At 70.6% G+C, this 19,441-nt stretch overlaps 2 protein-coding genes across 11 annotated transcripts in view; one reads left to right on the forward strand and one right to left on the reverse strand.

Moving 5' to 3' along the window:
- Positions 1–11,410, forward strand: FASTK (Fas activated serine/threonine kinase). Of its 3 annotated transcripts, none has more exons than XM_065054953.1 (10): positions 1–208; positions 757–1,351; positions 3,069–3,539; positions 4,070–4,338; positions 4,962–5,178; positions 5,289–5,448; positions 6,082–6,173; positions 6,498–7,107; positions 7,249–7,363; positions 10,950–11,410. In XM_065054953.1, exons 2-10 carry the CDS (start codon positions 802–804, stop codon positions 11,034–11,036), a joined length of 2,571 nt encoding a protein of 856 aa, XP_064911025.1. In that variant the 5' UTR covers positions 1–208; positions 757–801; the 3' UTR covers positions 11,037–11,410. The 3 variants fall into 3 exon arrangements, 2 of the variants coding, with proteins under 2 accessions (XP_064911025.1, XP_064911026.1); XM_065054954.1 differs by having other exon boundaries at positions 4,190–4,338; XR_010470834.1 differs by lacking the exon at positions 6,082–6,173.
- SLC4A2 (solute carrier family 4 member 2) overlaps positions 11,406–19,441 on the reverse strand; it is an 18,573-nt gene continuing 10,537 nt past the window's right edge. For 6 of the 8 annotated variants that reach the window (XM_065054886.1, XM_065054887.1, XM_065054888.1 and 3 more), the window contains 19 exons: positions 19,039–19,163; positions 18,673–18,896; positions 17,860–17,996; positions 17,560–17,740; positions 17,352–17,487; positions 16,270–16,453; positions 16,054–16,168; positions 15,701–15,885; positions 15,410–15,623; positions 15,106–15,330; positions 14,788–14,936; positions 14,072–14,266; positions 13,774–14,007; positions 13,578–13,667; positions 13,178–13,344; positions 12,844–13,097; positions 12,469–12,638; positions 12,031–12,204; positions 11,406–11,957 (listed from right to left, as the gene is read on the reverse strand). In XM_065054886.1, the coding sequence (XP_064910958.1) occupies positions 11,877–11,957; positions 12,031–12,204; positions 12,469–12,638; positions 12,844–13,097; positions 13,178–13,344; positions 13,578–13,667; positions 13,774–14,007; positions 14,072–14,266; positions 14,788–14,936; positions 15,106–15,330; positions 15,410–15,623; positions 15,701–15,885; positions 16,054–16,168; positions 16,270–16,453; positions 17,352–17,487; positions 17,560–17,740; positions 17,860–17,996; positions 18,673–18,896; positions 19,039–19,163 (3,240 nt within the window). In that variant the 3' untranslated portion in view covers positions 11,406–11,876. Of the gene's footprint in view, positions 11,958–12,030; positions 12,205–12,468; positions 12,639–12,843; positions 13,098–13,177; positions 13,345–13,577; positions 13,668–13,736; positions 14,008–14,071; positions 14,267–14,787; positions 14,937–15,105; positions 15,331–15,409; positions 15,624–15,700; positions 15,886–16,053; positions 16,169–16,269; positions 16,454–17,351; positions 17,488–17,559; positions 17,741–17,859; positions 17,997–18,672; positions 18,897–19,038; positions 19,164–19,441 lie in introns of those variants that run through there. The other 2 variants (XM_065054884.1, XR_010470833.1) reach the window with 2 other exon arrangements.

A 19,441-nucleotide genomic window follows, 5' to 3' on the forward strand; every position in this document is an offset into this window, starting at 1 on the left:
TGGAGGCTTCGGGGCGGCCGCACATGCGTCGCTACGCACACTGCGGGAGCCCGCGCGCCTGGCTCCGCCCCCGGAAGTGTGGGCCTGGCGGGGGGCGGGGCCGTGGGCTCCCCGGCGCTGCGGGGGCTGACGGGAAGATGGCGGACTCGGTGTCCGGGAGCTGCTGAGCGGCCGGGGCGGCGGCGGGTCCAGCGGCCGCCAGCGCCATGTAGGGCCGGGCAGCGGGGCCGGGGGCGGGCTGGGCACGGCGGCCCCGGGGAGGGGCTCCGGGTGGGCCGGGGGTCGCGATCGCGGTGCGGCCCAGCCCGGCGCGGGGGTCCCGGGAGCGGGCGGGATCACTGGGGGGCGCGGCGGGCCGGGGTCCCGGTGCCGGGCGGGATGAGTGCGGGGCTGCCCGGGGCGGGCCGGGGTCCCGGTGCCGGGCGGGATGAGTGCGGGGCGGGCCGGGTTAGGGGCGGGCCGCGCTCCCGGTGCCGGGCGGGATGAGTGCGGGGCTGCTCGGGGCGGGCCGGGGTCCCGGTGCCGGGCGGGATCGGGGCGGACCGCGCTCCCGGTGCCGGGCGGGATGAGTGCGGGGCTGCTCGGGGCGGGCCGGGGTCCCGGTGCCGGGCGGGATGAGTGCGGGGCTGCTCGGGGCGGGCCAGGGTCCCGGTGCCGGGCGGGGTGAGTGCGGGGCTGCTCGGGGCGGGCCGGGGTCCCGCTGCCGGCGCTCCCCGCGGGCCGGGCGCCCGCGTCCTCACCGCGCTGTCCCCGCAGGGTCTCCCGCCGCTCGGCCGCCGCCCGCCCCGCCGAGCCCCGGCCATGCTGCGCCTGCGGCCATGGCTGCGCGCCCTGAGCCGGCCCCGCGCCCCGCCGGGCCCGCCCGCCCCTGAGCGCCGCGGCCCCGGGATGTTCCCCGCCTGCTGCTGCGCGGGCAAGGCCAAGCCGCGGGCCGTGCTGCTGCCGCTCGAGCCCTACGCGCCGGGGCTGCTGCCGCCATGGGCCCCGGACGGCGGGCGGGCCCGCGGGCACGGCAAGAGGAGGAGCTGGAGCTTCATCCACGAGAAGATGAGCTACGACACCTTCTTCACCATGAAGCGGCTGATCGAGCGCTCGCGCAGCGTGGGGGAGGTGCTGCGCTGGGTCACGCAGAACCCGGGCAAGGTGTCCGCCAGCCACTACCCCATCGCGCTGCACAAGCTGGGCCAGCTGCTGCCGCAGGGCCCGGCCGCCGGCGCCGCGGACGGCCGCGCGCCCGGCCCCGTGCTGGAGCAGCCCGAGTTCCAGGCGCTCTGCCAGGCCATCATCAGCGGCTGCTCCAAGTTCGATAACTTCAGCATCGTCAACTGCCTGTACGCCGCGGCCGCGCTGGGTGAGTGCCGGGGCTGCCGCGGGGCGCGGCGTCGGGGGCACGGGGGAGCGTGTCGCTCCGACTGCCCTGCGAGGGTACAACCGGGGACAGGACAAGGGGCAGTGGTGCAAACTGGAACACAGGAGGTTCCACTTGAATATGAGAAGCAACTTGTTTGGGGTGAGGGTGGCAGAGCCTGGCCCAGGCTGCCCAGGGGGTTGTGGAGTCTCCTTCTGTGCAGACATTCCAACCCGCCTGGACACCTTCCTGTGTAACCTCATCTGGGTGTTCCTGCTCCATGGGGGATTGCACTGGATGAGCTTGCCAGGGCCCTTCAACCCTGACACTCTGGGGTTCTGGGATGCACACTGAACAGGAGCCGTGTCTGGGCTCGCGTGTGGATGTGTGTGGCCGCACAGCGGTGTCCCCCCGAGGCCGGGCGGTGCTCGGGGACAGGCTGCCCCAGGGCTCAGCCGCTGCGGTGCCTGGCGTGGCGGTGCCAGCGCTGCCCACGCCGTCAGGACAAACCGCTCCCCAGGTTCTGTTCCAGTCCCTGAAAGTCAGCAAGGTGTGAGGTGTGAGGTGTCGGCTGAACCCCTGCAAGCCCTGAGCCCTCGGTCGCTGAGCGTCTGATGTTTGCCGGGAGGGCTCAGCCGGGTTGAGTCCTGCACAGCAGCAGCTGCTGGGCCGTGTCCCGGGGGCTGCTCTGCCGGGCTGGAACCCTGCGGTTCTGCCACCTGCGAGCAGGGGACACGTCTGGGGGTGCCCGCAAGGAGGGGACATGTCTGGGGGTGCCCGGTGCTCCGTGTCCGGCAGCCCCTGCTGCCCCGGTGGCTGTTTTGCTGGTGCGGGCGGGTCGGGCTGCGTGTCGGAGCAGGGACCGGAGGTGCTGTGCGGGGGGACGGTTCTGCGGCCCCGTGTCCGGTGTGGGTGCATTTGCTGGCCCTGGCTCCCGCTGCAGAGCCGCTCCCCGGCCCGCACCGCCCCAAGCTGCCCCTTGGTACAGTGGGAACGCGCCTGGTTGAGGCCTTGTTGAGGAGCAGAGCAGCTGCTCCGTCCAGTTCCCCGTTTCCACCTCCTGAGCCGTGTTTGACGAGGGATGAAACACGACTGGGCCGTGGGCTGTGGTAAACCTTGCCAAACGCTGTCCCGGCTGCGGGGCCCGGGCACGGTGCTGCCTGTGCCGCCGGCAGACGTCCCTCCTGGCACATGGGCGCCCTTTGGCTCTTGCCGGAGCCGCGCTGTGCGCCCGGCCCCGCTCTGACCGTGGCTGGTAACGAGAGGTGTGGGAAGCGGTTCCCCAGGAGCTGGGTCTGAACAGCTAAAGCTGAACTGGGAGACGGGACAAGGCTGGGAGCGTGCAGGGATTAATTGCCGTTGTGCGCGGAGAGCTTTGATTTTGTAACGTGCTGGCATCTCGTTTGCTTTGGAGCCGGAGCTTTGTTTGAAGTACTTTTCCAGGTGCTTTGTTTATCTTTGGGAAGTCTGAGGCTTTAGAAGTCACCTTGCTCTTGCGGGCGGCCTGGAGGGCTCCTGCGGTCCTGGGGTGGGGGGACGGTCCCAGGGCCCTCCGTGACTTGTTCCGCGGTGCTGATGTGCCGATGTTCCCATCAGCCTCTGCCAAACCCTTCGCTTTGGTTGCTCGCCAGCCAGCACCGCACATCCGCCCTCCCGCGTGCGCTGGAGCCGCGGGGCGGTGGTGCCGGCGGTTCGGGTGTCCCTAACCCCTTCCCCGCAGGGCTGCCCGGGGAGTCCGCGCTGGTGCGGGTGCTGGAGGACGAGTCCCGCAGCCGCCTGGGCCGCTTCAACCAGAAGGACGTGTCGATGGTGTTCAGCAGCGTGATGCGGCTGCACCCGTCCAGCCCGCACCCGCTGGTCGAGTCCTGCCTCAGCAGCCTGGAGCGGCACCTGGACCGCGAGCGGCACCCGCAGACGCTCTTCCTGCTGCTCTCCTACTACCGGCTGCGCGCGCAGGCGCTGCAGGGACACGCCGCCTCCGACCAGCAGCTCGTCAACAACCGCAAGATCCTGCGGCTGGTGCGGCACACGCTGGGGCAGGTCAGCGCCATGCGGGAGCACGAGCTGGCCCTCCTGGACGAGATGCTGGCCCTGTGCGCCCAGGAGGCCAACAACAAGGCCCTGGAGGCCATCTTCAGCTCCCAGCTCTTCTACGAGAACCGCCAGGAGCGATTCATCCGCAGCATGGCAGGTGTGGCGGGGATGGGGACAGCTCGGCGGGGGTCCCAGGTGTGCCCGCAGCAGAGGGCGCGGGGTTGTCTCTGCACCCTGGGCCGCCTGTGGGGTCTAGGGGCTGTGAGGGACCGGTTGGGGGCTGTGAGGGACCGGTTGGGGGCTGTGAGGGACCCCCGGGGCTGTGAGGGACCCCCGGGGCTGTGAGGGACCGGTTGGGGGCTGTGAGGGACCGGTTGGGGGCTGTGAGGGACCGGTTGGGGGCTGTGAGGGACCAGTTGGGGGCTGTGAGGGACCCCTGGGGCTGTGAGCTGGGGCCTTGCAGTGTGTGGCGGTTGGTGGCAGCAGAGGTGGGAGCAGGGGATGCTCTGCACCATGGTCAGGTTGTCGCTGTCCCCCGGGCTGACCTCACGCCCCAGGTGGGGAGCAGGCTGGTTCCAGGGGTTCCACAGAGGGGCCCCCGCTCTGTGCACATTCCCGCGGTTCCTCCGGGTGCAGGCGGTGGGAACCTGCCTCTCACCGGCCCGGTAACGTGGTGGGTTTTGGCAGGCGCCAGGTTTGAGGAGTGCTCCCGCGGTCCCTGCCTGTGCTGCCGCCCCTGCCCGGGCTGCTGGAGGGCTGCGGCTGGGCCCGTGGCCCCCGACACCACCCGCTGTGTTTGCTCTGCAGAGTGGCTCCCCAGGAAGGCGGAGAACCTGACCCCCTACACCATGGCCCTCATCGCCAAGTACGTGGCCCGGCACCGGCTGCGAGAGCCGCGGCTGCTCGACACCATCGCAAACTTCCTGCTGAAGCGCGGGGAGCAGCTCGATAGCAAGGTCAGTGTCCCTGGTGTGCCTGGGGCTGTGCCGGTGCCGGGGGCACCACGTCCCTGCCCTGTGCCCTGCTCCGTACGGTGCTCAGAGCCCGGTGCTGGGTGCTGTCCTGTGCCGTGTCCTGCTGCCCGGCCCAGCGCTGGGTCCCTGACAGGACACACGTGGAGCTGCTGGAGAGGGGCCAGAGCAGCCCCAGGAATGACCCGAGGCTGGAACAGCTCTGCTGGGGACAGGGGAGAGAGCTGGGGGTGCAGCTGGAGAAGAGAAGCTCCAGGAGACCTTAGTGTGGCCTTTCTGTGCTTAAAAGGGGCCATGAGAAAGATGGGACAGACTTTGAGCAGGGCCTGTTGTGACAGGACAAGGGGTGATGGGTTAAACTAAAGGAGGGAGATTCAGGCTGGACATGAGGAAGGAATTGTTGCCCTGAGGGTGGTGGGAGCCTGGCCCAGGTACCCAGAGAGGTGGTGGATGAACCATCCCTGAGACATCCCAGGCCAGGCTGGACGGGCTCTGAGCACCCTGAGCTGGTGACGATGTCCCTGTCACGGCAGGGGGGGCACTGGGGGCTGGGGAGGTCCCTTCAACCCGAACTGTTCTGTGATCCTGGGTCCCCTCTCCTGCCACAGGTGATCCAGAAGCTGGTGTTTCCCTTCAGCCGCATGAATTACCGCCCGTCCAACCACAGCGAGCTGTTCCCCAAGCTGGAGGCCATCCTGGAGCAGAAGGCTGGCAGCTCGCCCCTGGCCACCGTCAACATCCTCATGTCCATGTTCCAGCTCAGCCACTTCCCCCAGACTGTCCTGCACCAAGTCTTCTCCCCGGCCTTCATCACCAACGTCATGAGTACGTCGGGGCTGTTGGATGTGGGGTGGGTTTGGGAGCGTGGGACCGAGCCCGCTCCCCAGGGCCGGCTCGCGGGTCGGTGCCGCGGCTGAGCCGGCCGTGCCCCGCAGGCAGCCCCTATGCGCTGATCGTGCGCCGGTACCTGTCGCTGCTGGACGCGGCGGTGGAGCTGGAGTTCCGCGAGTACAGCGGCCCCCGCCTCGACCCGCGCTACCGCGTCCTCATGTTCGAGCACGCGCTGACGGCCGACGAGGCCAACAGGAAGTACAGGTGAGCGCCGGGGGCCGGGCGGGCATGCGGGGGCGCGGGTTGTCACCCTGCTCTGGGGGTCCCAGCGAGGGTGGCGCTGGGGGAAGGTGAAGGAAGTCCCTTTGGAAGTACTCGTACGTGGAAACACCTGCTGTGGAACTGCTGGAAACACACTGTGGAAGTGCTGCCGTGGGGGTTTTGGGGAGGAGCTGTTCCTCAAGCAACAAGTTCTGTGTGCGTGCTTTGCAGACTTCATTAACATCCGTAACCCGAGCTCCGAAGCCTGTAGAGGAGCAGTGAGAATTGTAGAGCCATTTAGGGTAGAAGAGCCCCTCGAGGTCATCGAGTCCAACCATTCCCCCAGCCCAGAGACTGACCTGTGTCCCTGAGAATGTCCTGTCCGTCTGTCCAATGCCCACTGCCCTGGGCAGCCTGTTCCAGTGCCCAACAGCCCTATCCGGGCAGGAGAACGTGTGTGGGGCAGCAACATTGGGAGCTTTTCTGCCGAATGAGCCGAGCGTGTCCCCCCCTTGCCCCACGGCTCAGGGCTCTCCTGGCTCCCAGGGCCCCACAGCCCTGTGCAGCTGTTTGCAGGGGGAGGACGCGGGGGGCGGCGCGGGTCCCCGCTGCCTCCTCTGACCCCCTTTCCCGCAGCTACAAGGGGCTGGTGGCCGAGGCGCTGCGGCAGCTGGTGGGGGAGGAGTGCTACCGGCAGGACGAGGTGCTGCCCCCCGGCTACTGCACAGGTCAGGCGGCCCTGCGCGGGGTGCTGGGGGCGGGGGCTCTGGGGCGGCAGGAGCCCTGCAGCTGCCTGGCAGCGCGGGGGCGGCGGGCGGGGGTTATTGAGGGCAGAACTGGATTTGCTGCCTTGTCACCACCTTCCCCGTGCCACCGCGTCCCCGGTGCTCGAGGACGGAGCTCACCGAGCTGGTGGCTTTGACAGGGGTATCCCTGCGTGCCCCGTCTGCTGCCCTGGCCCTCACCGTCCCCTCGGGGCACGTGGGGTCCCCGAGCCGGTGTCCCGTCACCGGGGGTCTCAGGGCCGGCTCTGACCCGTGTTCTCTCCGCAGACTTCCTGCTGTGGATCAACCGCTCGGGCACCGTGCTGCCGCTGTCCCGCGTCCCCGCGGCCGCCAAGGCCCCCCCCACCCACACCGCGGCCCCCGGCGCCGCCGCCCTGCGCTCCAGCGTCCTGGCGCTCACCTCGGACTTGCAGGACTTTGCCCCCTTTGCCGCGGAGGCGCCGGGCAGCCCCCGGGAGAGCGGCCTGGCCGGGCGGTTCCTGCCCGCGCTCTGCCCGGCGCCGGGGGGGCCCTGCTACCAGCCCCCCTCGGACTATTACTGCGGGCTGGGCAAGGAGCCGGCCCTGGAGAGCCAGGGCAGCCCCGCCGAGGGCCTCCCCGCGCCCGCCGGCACCCCCGACTGCTCCCCCCGCCGCAGCTCCGCCGCCACGCTCTTCCAGTTCCCCATCAGCAAGATCCTGGAGGAGGAGGAGGAGGAGGAGGAGAAGGCTCCCGGACACGACCCCAAGTGCTTCCAGGGGGGGCAGGCTGTGCCGGAGGAGCCGGGGGAGAGGAGCCCCCCCGCCAGCGAGGCCACCGGCCCCCCACCCTCGCCGTGCCGGCCCAGCCCCAAGCGGGGGCCGGGAGAGGGGCTGCAGGGAGCCGAAGAGATCCAGAGGTACCAAGCCGGTCCCCGTCCCCACTGTCCCCACCGTCCCTCAGGGCGTGGCTGGGGGTGCTCCCCGCGATCTGCCGCTGTCCCGCCGCGGGTGACGCCGCTGCCGGCGGGGTCTGTGACGCTGTCCCTCTGTCCCTGCAGGGTGGTGCTGTCGGTCAATGACAAGTGGCACTATTGCCAGAACTCTGACATCCTGGTGGGCTCGCGAGCCATGCGGGACCGGCACCTGCGGCTGCTGGGCTACTCCCTGGTGCAGGTAAGGGGCTGCTCCGCGGCAGAGCCCGTGACATGCCGTGGCTGCGGAGCTGCCGTGCCAGGGCTGGGGGGCGGGCGGCCGTGGCACTGCTTATGGCACCTCGTCCTCACAGCTCCTTCTTGCCCTCCCCAGCCCAGGAGTTTTTCCGGGCGGCTGGTGGGCAATACCAGCCCCGGTGCGCTGGTGCAGGCCAGGGCACAGCCGCTGCTGTCCCCGTCCCCCAGCTGCCGGGATCCCCGTTGCAGGCGGGAGGGACGGCGGCGCCTGCTCCTCCCGGGCCCGGCAGGCACAGCAGCGGCGTCGGCCGCAGGGTGGAAATGGTGGGGGCTGTAGCTCAGGGTGACACCCACACCGTAATCTTGGCCGTCAGCGCTGCCGCGTGCCCTGTGCCGGTGCGGGCGAGGGAGCCGAGGTCCCTCCAGAGCCTGTTTTGGAGCCCTGGCTGCTCCGGTGCAGGCTCTGGCTGGGCTGCGGTGAGAGCTGCCAGCGGAGGAGCCCTCGGGGCTTCACCGCCTGCGCAATTGGCTTGAGGTTTCTTGGGAAACTTCAGATGTTGTTTTAAGGTGTGCAGCTTCTGTGAGACTGTTTGCGGGGTGATTCTTAGCTTGAGGATAGATCTTTCTGTGGAAAACAACCCAGAAACGTGGCCTCTTGGCCCTGTTTACTGCGCCACTTCAGAGGTCACCTGGATTACAGTCGCAGATCCAGCAAGCAGACTCATAACCATTTTGGAAAGCTCCTTACGTCCCTGCTGCTGGCGGCACGGCGTGCCAGCGCCAAGCTCCTCCTCGTTTCATAACTGCTGGCGGTGGTGGCTCGGCAGCCCGTGTTTGTGCAGAGCCGCGCGGTCCTGTGACCGGCCGTGTTTGCCACGGCCATCCCGCTGCCCTCCCCTGCTGTGCCACGCCCGGCTCTGCCACGGGCATCCCGCTGCCGTCCCCTGCTGTGCCGCGCCTGGCTCTGCCATGGCCATCCCGCTGCTGTCCCCTGCTGTGCCGCGCCTGGCTCTGCCACGGCCATCCCGCTGCCGTCCCCTGCTGTGCCGTGCGCCCGGCTCTGCCACGGCCATCCCGCTGCCGTCCCCTGCTGTGCCGCGCCTGGCTCTGCCACGGCCATCCCGCTGCCGTCCCCTGCTGTTCCGCGCCCGGCTCTGCCACGGCCATCCCGCTGCCGTCCCCTGCTGTGCCGCGCGCCCGGCTCTGCCACGGGCATCCCGCTGCCGTCCCCTGCTGTGCCGTGCCCGGCTCTGCCGAAGCTGGCCTTGGGGACGCTGCCCAGGGCCGGCCGTGTCCCCAGACGCTAGTGGGACACAGCAGCTGGTGGCACGAGGAGGGGTCCGCAGCGCGGCTCTGGCTGTGTGCCTGGGCTCCGGCGTGCCCTGGGCTGAGGATGTTCGGCACAGCCGCCTCTACTCCTGGCTCTGTGCCTCCGCGTCCAACAGCCACCCCGGCCTGCCCGCCCTGCGCCCAGTGCACCTGCGCTGGGGACCGTCCCTCCCCGCGCCCGGCCCGGCCAGGGCTCCGTGCCCTGTCCCCAGACAGCCCGGGTGACTGTCACTGCTGGGCCTGCGGGTCAGGGCTGCTCAGGTGGCCCCGGCGCAGGCTCTGGGGAGCCGGGCGGGCTGGGAGGGGGGCCGTGCCGGGGAGGGGGGCCATGCCGGGGCGGGGGGCCGTGCCGGGGTGGGGGCCGTGCCGGGGTGGGGGCCGTGCCGGGGCGGGGGCCGTGCTGCTCTGTTGTTCTGCTTCTGGTGGGAGGTTTGTTTCCTCTTTCAACACCGTGCGGAGCCGCAGGGCAGTTGGGGCTGGTGGGGCCTCTGGGGACTGTCCCGTCCCCCTGGTCACCCAGAGCCACTGCCAGGGCCATGTCCAGTGACACGCTGTGTGTGTCCCTGTCTGTTCAGAGCCCAGCGCCGCTCGCTCCGGGTGTCCCTGGGGAACCCACCCTGCCCGGGGGAGATGATTCCAGTGGCCGATTCTTCTCACTGGGGAGGGTTTCCCCTTTGTGTCCGGTCGCAGTGTCCCCAGCCGTCCCTCGTACCCGTCGCCCCTCGGCTTTGCCACGGGCTCCTTGTCCCACGGGGTCTCCAGCCGCTCTGCAGCCGCCTCTGCGCCCCGCTGGCGGGCGGGCTCTGCCCTGCCCTGCTCTCCCGCGCCAGCCCCGGCCTCGGGTCACCTCGGTGGCCCCTCCCTGCCCCTCCAGCCCGTCACAGCCCGTTTGTTTGGCTCCCTCCTGCTGCTCTCGGTATTCCTGGTGCCACCAGGATGCTGGTGGCCCTTCACATGCTGGTGGCCACGGTTCAGTGTGTCTCTTGGGACCCACCGTCCCTTTGTGCCGGTGCTGGTGTGCGGGGTTGTCCCTGCCCCGGCGCAGGACGTGGCCCTTCCCTGGGGACGTTCCTGCTGCTGTGTCCCTCTGAAGGGCAGCACGGTGTCCGGTGTCAGCCCCGTGCCACGCTGCCCGCAGCCCCACCGTGTGCGCTGGTCCCGCCATGCCGGCCGCTGACGAGGCACTGCCCGGAGTTGGCCCGGTGCCGCGGTCCCGCTCCAGCTGGACGCCGCGCGGCTGTTCGCAGCTCGTTGACCCGGCAGCTCAACCCTCCTTGCAGTTAATTTAAGGCTCCGCTGGCCGTGGTGTTGCCGTGTCTGGCAGCCGCGGGTGCGCCTGTGTGACCGTGCCAGGCCGGGCTGCGCAGGTGTCACTGCGGGTTTGTCACTGTCGCTGAACGGGGCTCCTGCCAGCAGAGCCGGCTCCTTCCGGCACAGCCGGCGCTGCGGAGACACGGCCGGGTCGGGGAACCACAGAGGTTGGTGTGGGAGGGACCTTCCCAGCCCCCCAGTTCCCCCTGCCATGACAGGGACATCGTCACCAGCTCAGGGTGCTCAGACCCCGTCCAGCCTGGCCTGGGATGTCTCAGGGATGGTTCATCCACCACCTCTCTGGGTACCTGGGCCAGGCTCTCACCACCCTCAGGGCAACAATTCCTTCCTCATGTCCAGCCTGAATCTCCCTCCTTCAGTTTAAACCATCACCCTTGTCCTGTCACAACAGGCCCTGCTCAAAGTCTGTCCCCATTGTTCCCAAGCACGGAAAGGCCGCACTCAGGTCTCCCGGAGCGTCTCTTGCCCAGCCGCACGCCCCGGCTCTCTCCGGCTGCCCCATGGCAGAGCTGCTCCAGCCTCGGCTGTTTCTAGAGAGCAGGTGCTAGTAGAAAAGTGCCAGCTGGGCTGTCCCCGAGGTGCTGAGGGGAGGGACAGGGCCTGGGCACAGGTCACCTCTGCCCCCCCGGCGTGGGACGGGGCCGGGTTTGGCTCTTCATGCCACGTGGTGTTGGTGATGGGCTCAGGGTCGCGGTGAGGCTGGAGCAGAGGGGCCCCGGCGCTGGGGCTGAGCTGGAGGGGACCAGCTCCCGGGGTCGGGGGACACGGCGCAGGGGCTCGTCTGCCCCTCCGGAGCCCCCGGCTGGACCGCGCCGTCCTGCCCCTCGCCGTGGGGCTGTCCCCGGCAGCAGCGGGGCGGTGCTGGAGGCACGGGTGGGACGGGTGGCCACGGCAGATCTGCCCTGACGTCTGCCTGTCTGTCCGTGCAGCTGCCCTACACGGAGCTGGAGAAGGTGAGTGGCATCGAGGAGGCCAAGCACTACCTGCGGCAGAAGCTGAGGGAGCTGCGCTTCTGAGGGACGGACGCCCGACCCGGGCAGGGGATGGAGCGGGGCGCACGGAGCTGCCCCCGGCCCGGGCTGTGGGGCTGGGCCGTGGGGCTGGGCCGTGGGCACCCGCTCGGGGCTGGGGGGCGTGAGGTATTTATTGTGTGACGGGGGAAGGGGTGACGGCTGGTGCGAGGGGGAGCTGTGGGGCTGTGCTGCTGGGGGGGTCCCCCGGCCCCGGCGTCGCTGTGGGTGGCACTGGGGGGTGTCCCTGTGTCCCCACCGCTGCCGGGAGGGAGGGAGGGCTGGGCCTGGCCCCGGCCCCGCAGGGTCTGGGGGTGCGGCAGTTTGCACAGGGGGGCTGGGGCAGCGGGTCGACTTTACAATAAAACTGGTTAAAAGTGTGCAAAGTCCTGTCGCTTTATTCGTACAAGGCAGCGCCGGCGAGCAGCCCCCGGCCCCCCGGCACATGGTGACCCCGGCACACGGTGACCCCGGCCCCTCAGCCCTGGGGGACAGGCCGGTGCAGCCCCCGGGGTGCAGGGTGCTGCTGCCCCCGCCCCCCCTGCTCCTCATGAAGCTGTTTATTGCCGTTTAACTTATGTTAAATTAAACAGGGTCAGATTTAGGAAACACCTGATTGTCTGGGGGGGCTGGGCGGGCAGGACCTGCCGCTCTGCCGGGGGGCGACCGGGGGCTCTGCCCCTCGCCCCGGTCAGGACGGGCCCGGGGGCCCCTGTACCGCACGGGAGGGCCGGGGGTCCCGGGCGCCAGGCTGGGCGCTGGTGTCTCTTTGGCAGGTGTCCCGCCCGCAGGCGCGGGGACGGGGCTGCCCGGCCGTCCCCACTGCGCCGCGGCGCTGGCACACGGTCACACCGGCATCGGCATCTCGTTGTACTCGTCCACGCCTTCCCGCTCGTCCAGGATGGGCTCGGCCTCGTCCGCGTCCAGCTGCGGCACAGCGGCTGAGCGCCGGCACGGCCGGGCACCGGCACCGGGACGCCGGGCGGGGGCGGGTACTTACACACTTCATCTCGCGGTCCGTGAAGATGCGGCTGAGCAGGCACATGCGGAGCGGCACGGTGAGGATGAGGATGAAGGGGAAGGCCAGCGAGGCCACGGTGGACATGACGGCCCAGAGCACGGCCAGGCACGCCAGCTGCAGCGCCGTGAACAGGTGCATGCGCAGCGTCCGCACCTGCGGGGACAGCGCCGGCGTGGGGACAGCGCCAGCGTGGGGACACCAGCCCTGCAGCCCCCACCCCACACAATGGTGCTGCCCCCCCATCCCACACAGCAGTGCTGCCCCCACCCCACGGTGCTGCCCCCACCCCACCCCACGGTCCCAGGGCCGACAGACCCTGGCAGGGCTGGGGTCCCGGCATCTCTGTCCCACAGCCACCCCAGTGCCCCACGCCTGAGGGTGCCCCAGCCTGCTGCCCCACCCCAGGGCCCCCCCAACCTTTTTGACGTAGGGGACGTCGGGGTGGTGCTTGGGGGGCATGAGCAGCAGCTGCAGCCGCTCGTAGAACTGGATGCCGTTGAGGGAGGTGACGCCCATGTAGAGGAAGATCCCGAAGAGCACGGCCAGCGGGATCTGCCGCAGCAGGTCCCCGATGACGATGGACAGGCCTGGCGGAGCGCGTCGGCGTGGGGACGGGGCCCCAGCTGGGCCACAGCACCCCCTGCCCCGTCACCCGGGGCGTGGGGAGGGTCCTGTGTCACCACTGCCCACGTGGGACAGGATGGACGCGCCATTCCGCCGGGGATTGGGGCAGCCCAGCTCCTGCGGGTCCCCCCTCCTCACCCTCCCAGGATGGAGCGCGGCTGCACCTACCGACCAGCACGGCCACCAGCAGCCCAGTGACGCGCTGCTCCTTCACCTCCTGGATCTTGGGCTTGTCCCCGGGCGCCACAGCCTTGCTCATGACGGTGAGGGCGTTGGCGTGCGTGACCGAGCGCACTGTGGCCGCCGCCAGCCACGGCAGCCCGAACAGCGCGAAGAAGCCGCCCATGGCCACGATGAGCAGGAGGTCAAGGTGGAACCCGGAGCCCTTCTGCAGCATCCGCTCCTTCTTGCTGATGATCAGCCTGGGCACGGGGGCACACGGTCGGCACGGGTCGGCACAGCACGGGTCGGCACCCCCTGCGCCCGTGTGCCCCTCGCTCACGTGGTGATCTGCGTCTCCATGAAGATGAGGATGAAGACGAGGATGGCAGGGAGGCCGCTGGCCACCATCATCCAGACGGGGAAGTCGCTCTGCTCGCCCAGGGGGTTGATCACCCAGCCGCGCTTGTCCGGCGCCGTCACCGAGAACCCGCTGGGCACGCTCAGCTTCTGTGGGAGGGGGCGAGCAATGCTGTGGGGGGCACCGGCTCTGCCCCCCGGCACACAGCTCCGCAGAGCGAGGGTGACACGGGGCGGGGGCAGCCCCAGGAGACCCAAAGGGCTCCTGGCGAAGCGGTGGCAGCACTGGCAGAGCAGACGGTGCCACAGGCGCGGGGACGCGCTGACCCGCAGCGGGATGGGGAGCGGGACCGGAGCCCCTGGGGAGGGCGGGGGGTGCTGACCTGCGTGTACGTGTCCTGGATGCCGTAGTCCACCAGCACCATCACCAGGATGGCGATGGGCACCCCGAAGTCCCCGATGAGCCGCCGGATCTGGGGGGAGAGCGGGGTCAGCCCAGCCCCGGCCCGCCCCCCCGGCCCGCCCCCCAAAGCTGGGCTCACCCGGGCCCCGCGCCGCCGTCCCGCCTGCCCCACGCACCCGTCCGGGGAAGAACCGGCTGTTCTTGAACTTGCGCAGGAAGAAGGCGATGAAGAAGGTGCCGGCCATGAGCACCAGCGACAGCAGCGCCGTGTTGGGCTGCCCCGTGACCTTGGCCGCGGCGCGGGCGGCCGTGCCGTTGGCCGGGGCCGTGCTGCCGTTCCTCCACGCCGCCTCCGTGCCGGCCGTGCCGTTGGCGCGCAGGCAGCCGTGCAGCGGGTGCTCCTGGAAGATCTGCGGCAGCGCGGGGCTCAGCCCGGTCCTGCCGGCCCCCCCCGGCCCCCCGCCCCCCGCTCACCTTGGCCAGCTTGGAGAAGGTCTCGTAGATGAAGATGAGGGAGATGAGGAAGGCGAAGATCTCCTGGGTGAAGCGGGACACGAAGCGCACCAGGAAGCTGCCCTCGAAGGCCACCATGACCAGCACGATGAGGATGAGCCAGAAGCCGATCCAGACGCGCCCCACCAGGTACTCCAGGTCATTGGACGTGCAGAACTGCCGGGCCATGCGGACAGACGGACAGAGGACCAGACAGAGGGACAGGGGCACAGACGGAGGGACAGGGGCACAGATGGATGGACAGACAGAGGCACAGACAGAGGGACAGGGGCACAGATCGACAGAGGGACAGACAGAGGCACAGAGTGATGGACAGATGGACGCACACACAAACAGAGGGACAGAGGCACAGACAGATAGACGGATGGACGCACAGACAGAGGGACAGAGGCACAGACAGATAGACAGATGGACGGATGCACAGACAGAGGGACAGAGGCACAGACAGATAGACAGATGGACAGACGCACAGACAGAGGGACATGGGCACAGACAGATAGATGGACGGACGCACAGACAGAGGGACATGGGCACAGACAGACAGATGGACGGACGCACAGACAGAGGGACATGGGCACAGACAGGTGTCACAGGGGGCAGAGGCCGCGCGCTGGGCAGGCAGCCCCGCGGGAGCGGGGTGGGGGCTCTGAGCGGCACGGCCGGCTCCCCGCGCTCACCGTGAAGAACGCCTCCTCGAACACCAGCAGCGGCCCCGAGAAGCCGATGACGAGCAGGGGCTGCGCACCCAGCAGGCAGAACAGCACGCCCTGCAGCGCCGTGGAGATGATCAGCTCCGACACCCCGATCAGGTCCTGCGTCTTCTCCCCTGCAGGCGGGACGGGCTCTGCATCCCGCGGCTCTGCATCCCGCGGCTCGGCATCCCGTGGCACGGCATCCCGCGGCTCGGCATCCCGCGGCTCGGCATCCCGCGGCTCGGCATCCCGCGGCACGGCATCCTGTGGCCCTGGTGGCTCCCTCCCGCAGCCCCCACTCACCCAGCAGCCCCCCAAAGGTGATGGCCGGCGACAGCGCGGCGAAGTAGATGAAGATGACGGCGGCGATGCACTGGGGGTTCAGCGCGTCCCTGAAGTCGCTCAGGTACTTGGGGTAGCGGCGCCGCACGTCCCGGATCAGCCCCCCGAAGGGCCGGCCCGTGCGCCGCAGCGGGTCGTCGTCCTCCTCCTCGCCCTCCCCTTCCACCACCTTCAGCTTCAGCAGCGCTGTGCCGCGGACAGACAGACAGACGGACGGTGAGACCCCGCCAGCCCGGCGCCCCGCCCCGGCCGTGGCCCCCCGCACCTTTCTCCTCCGGGGACTTGGGCTCCAGCAGCCCCCGCCGCTCCTGCTCCTCGCGCTTCTTCAGCATCTGGCGCTGGAAGTGGGCAACGCTGCGCAGCAGCTCCTCGCCCTGCACCTCGGAGGGCGGCAGCACCACGCTGCAGTCCAGGAACTCGTTGATGGCGGTCAGGAGGTCGTGCCGGTCGTCGGCCAGGTACGCGGCCTCGTGGAATTGCTGGCGGGACCGGCGGGGTCACCGGCGGGGTCACCAACCCCCGCGGGGCACGGCGCCGGCAGCGCCGCGACACTCACCTTGTCCGACATGAGGGTGGAGATGGAGCGGCCGATCTCGTGGTAATCCATGTGGGTGCTGCTGGGGCCCAGCAGCACGAAGAGGAACCGCACGGGCACCGGCACCTCCAGCACCGAGTCCAGCTCCACCGCCTCCCGCAGCCGCACAAAGGCCATGGTGGGGTGGTCCAGGAACTCCACGCAGCCTGGGGGGTGTGGGGGGTGCAGGGGTCACCACAGGGCACGGGGGTCACCATGAGCCACAGGGGTCACCACCAGGCAAGGGGGTCACCATGAGGCAAGGGGGCCACCATGAGGCACGGGGGTCACTGCGGGAGCCCCCCACGCCATCCCCAGCCCCCACCCCTCCGTACCCACAAGCACCACGGTGGCCTCGGCGTTGTCCGGGATCTTCTCCAGCAGCTTCAGCTCGTGCTTGGACTTGGAGCGGGTGATGCCGGCCGGGAGGGTGGGGGTCAGGACCTCCCTCTGCGGGACAGCGGGCAGGTCAGGGCCCCCGGCGAGGACGAGGAGCGGGAGGAGGCGCGGGCAGAGGGTGGGGCCAGGGCGGCGGCGGGAGCCGTGCTCACCTCCCGCTCCACGTCCACCCGCGTGTCGTGCTCCGCGGCGTGGCCGGCGATGAGGGGGTCGGTGACGGCCGGCTCGCCGCCCTCGGGCACGTGGTTGGTGCTGTGGTGGTGCGTGAGCAGCGAGCCCAGGCTGCCGGCAGAGATGTTCCGCGGGAAGGAGAAATCCTTCTCGTCGCTCGGGTGGCTGCGGGACAGAGCCGGGGCTGCCCGAGGTGGCACCGGGAGAGCGGCCGGTAGCTCGGCACGGCCACCCCCACCACTGCGCTGCACACCGGCAGCCCTGCGGCTGCGGGAGCACAGCCCGGGGCTGGGGGAGCAGAGCCCAGTGTGGGGCTGGGGGAGCAGAGCCCGGGGCTGGGGGAGCAGAGCCCGGTGTGGGGCTGGGGGAGCAGAGCCAGGTGTGGGGCTGGGGGAGCAGAGCCCGGGGCTGGGGGAGCAGAGCCCGGGGCTGGGGGAGCAGAGCCAGGTGTGGGGCTGGGGGAGCAGAGCCCGGGGCTGGGGGAGCAGAGCCAGGTGTGGGGCTGGGGGAGCAGAGCCCGGGGCTGGGGGAGCAGAGCCCGGGGCTGGGGGAGCAGAGCCAGGTGTGGGGCTGGGGGAGCAGAGCCCGGGGCTGGGGGAGCAGAGCCAGGTGTGGGGCTGGGGGAGCAGAGCCCGGGGCTGGGGGAGCAGAGCCAGGTGTGGGGCTGGGGGAGCAGAGCCCGGGGCTGGGGGAGCAGAGCCCGGTGTGGGGCTGGGGGAGCAGAGCCCGGGGCTGGGGGAGCAGAGCCAGGTGTGGGGCTGGGGGAGCAGAGCCCGGGGCTGGGGGAGCAGAGCCCGGTGTGGGGCTGGGGGAGCAGAGCCCAGTGTGGGGCTGGGGGAGCAGAGCCAGGTGTGGGGCTGGGGGAGCAGAGCCCGGTGTGGGGCTGGGGGAGCAGAGCCCGGTGTGGGGCTGGGGGAGCAGAGCCCGGTGTGGGGCTGGGGGAGCAGAGCCCGGTGTGGGGCTGGGGGAGCAGAGCCCGGTGTGGGGCTGGGGAGCAGAGCCCGGTGTGGGGCTGGGGGAGCAGAGCCCGGTGAGGGGTCCTCAGCTGCTATCCCGCACTCACCTGTGCTTGAGCAGCAGCGCCCGCAGCACGTTGGCGCGGTCCTCGGCCCGGATCTGGTCAGTGATCACCATCTGCTCCACCACCTGGTGAGCCACCCCCGGCAGCGTCTTCTGGTCCAGGTCCAGCAGCACGGCCCCTGGGCGAGCGAGGGGGGTGAGCGGGGCCGGGACCCCTGCCCAGCCCCGCGGGGCTGTCCCCGCGTCCCTACCGTGCGCCAGGGTCTTGCGCAGCTCCAGGAGGCTGCGGAAGGACAGGGAGGCCACGTGCGGCTTGCCCCAGCGGTCTGTCTCCTCCTCCACGTCCTCCTCAAACTTGATCCAGCGCGCCGTCTCCTTCCACTGCAGCTCCTGGTTCTTGTCCACCACCAGCTCGTTCAGCTCCACGAACACCTGCGGCACGGCCGGCTCAGCACCGGGACGCCCCACACCACGGGGCTGCGTGTGACACGCACCCGCCCACCGCCCCCAGCCCCTCCGCTGTGCCGGGACCCCCAGCCCCGTCCCCCCACCTCGTGGGGCTGCCGGTCCTGCTTGCGCTGCCGCGTGCTGGGCTCCTTGTGGTCCTTGCTGACGTGCACCACCTGCGCCTTGGCGCTCTTGCGCACCAGGTGCCGGCGCACCCCCGGCACGTCCTCGAAGCGGTGACCTGCGGGAGACGCGGGGACAGCAATGGCACTGTGTGCTGAGCTGGGGACCCTGGCCCGGGGGCTGGGGGAGCCGCGGGCTGGCGGCCTGGCCGGGGCAGCGGGACCCCTGGGCATGGATGGTCACAGCCCCGGGGTCCCCGGTCACGGCCCACTGGCTCTCGGCGGGGCGACGGGGTCTGTGCGCCGGTGAGAGCCGCGGCACCCGGGGCATCGCCCGGTCACTGCTGCTGCAGGCGGTGAGGAGGAGCCGAGGTGGCTCCTCGCACCAGGTCCCGTGTCCCCGTGCCAAGGGCAGAACCCCAGGGAACCCCGAGGCGCCACCCCCGCCCTGGGAGGCCCCAACCTGCAGATCACCAGGGGCTGATGAACACCCAGGGCAGGCACCGGCACCACCACCGCTCCAGCCACACGGGCACCGGCTCCAGCCGTGCTCCGAGCAGATGTGGCCCTGGCCTGTACCCAGTGCCCAGAACACATCCCCTGTGGCTGTACCAAGCACCTGGAGCAGGGCCAGAGCCGGCACCCGGCCCGGCTGTGACCACAGGGTGACCCAGCACTGCCAGTCCTGGCACTGCCAGCCCCAGCACCCCTGGCCCCGGCACCACCAGCCACGGCTCCTGCTGTGCCAATGCCACGGCCAGCACAGCCCCCGGGGCAGGGTGCCCCGCACTCAACTCTTCATGTAGTCCAGGTCGGCCGAGGCCAGTGTCTGCGCCTCCGACTCGTCCGTCGGCATCTTCTGGTAGCGGGCCTGCTCCGCGCCCGTCATGCTGCCAATGCGCCGCCGCTCGTGCAGGTTGTAGCTGCGGTGCCCCGGCTGCGACTTGGCCACGGGGCGACCGGGGGAGCCGGCCTCGGCGGCCGCCCCCTCCACCAAACCACCCTCCTCCGCATCGGGGCTGCGGGGCAGGCAGCACCATCAGACCCGAGCCCCCCGAGCCCCCAGCCCTGCGGGGGGGCACCGGGGGCTGCCCAGCCCTGAAAGCCCCATCCAAGCCATGGGGGGCGACCCCGGCGCCGCCCGTCCCCGTCCCCGCTCACCTGCCTGTCCGCACGTCCCTGGGGGCCGTGGACCCGCGGGGCTCGGGGGGCGAGCCGGGCAGCGCCGGGGGGGCCACGGGCTCCTCTGCCCGCCGCTCGGTCACCTCGTCCTCCTGCAGGAAGAACTGAGACGGGGCACGGGAGGATCGGGCTGTGATGGAGCTGTGTCCCGTGTCCTCTCCAGCCACCCGCCCTGAGAGCCCCCAGAGAATCACAGGATCATTGTGGTTGGAAAAGTCCCTCAATATCATGGAGTCCAACCACAACCCACCCGGCACTGCCCCATGTCCTGAGAACCTCATGTCCGTCTGTCCAGCCCTCCAGGGCTGGTGACTCCAGCACTGCCCTGGGCAGCCTGTTCAATGCCCCACAGCCCTTTGGGGAAGAAATTGTTCCCAGATCC

The sequence above is a fragment of the Columba livia genome, chromosome 2 (assembly GCF_036013475.1).
Source record: "Columba livia isolate bColLiv1 breed racing homer chromosome 2, bColLiv1.pat.W.v2, whole genome shotgun sequence".
NCBI lineage: Eukaryota > Metazoa > Chordata > Aves > Columbiformes > Columbidae > Columba > Columba livia.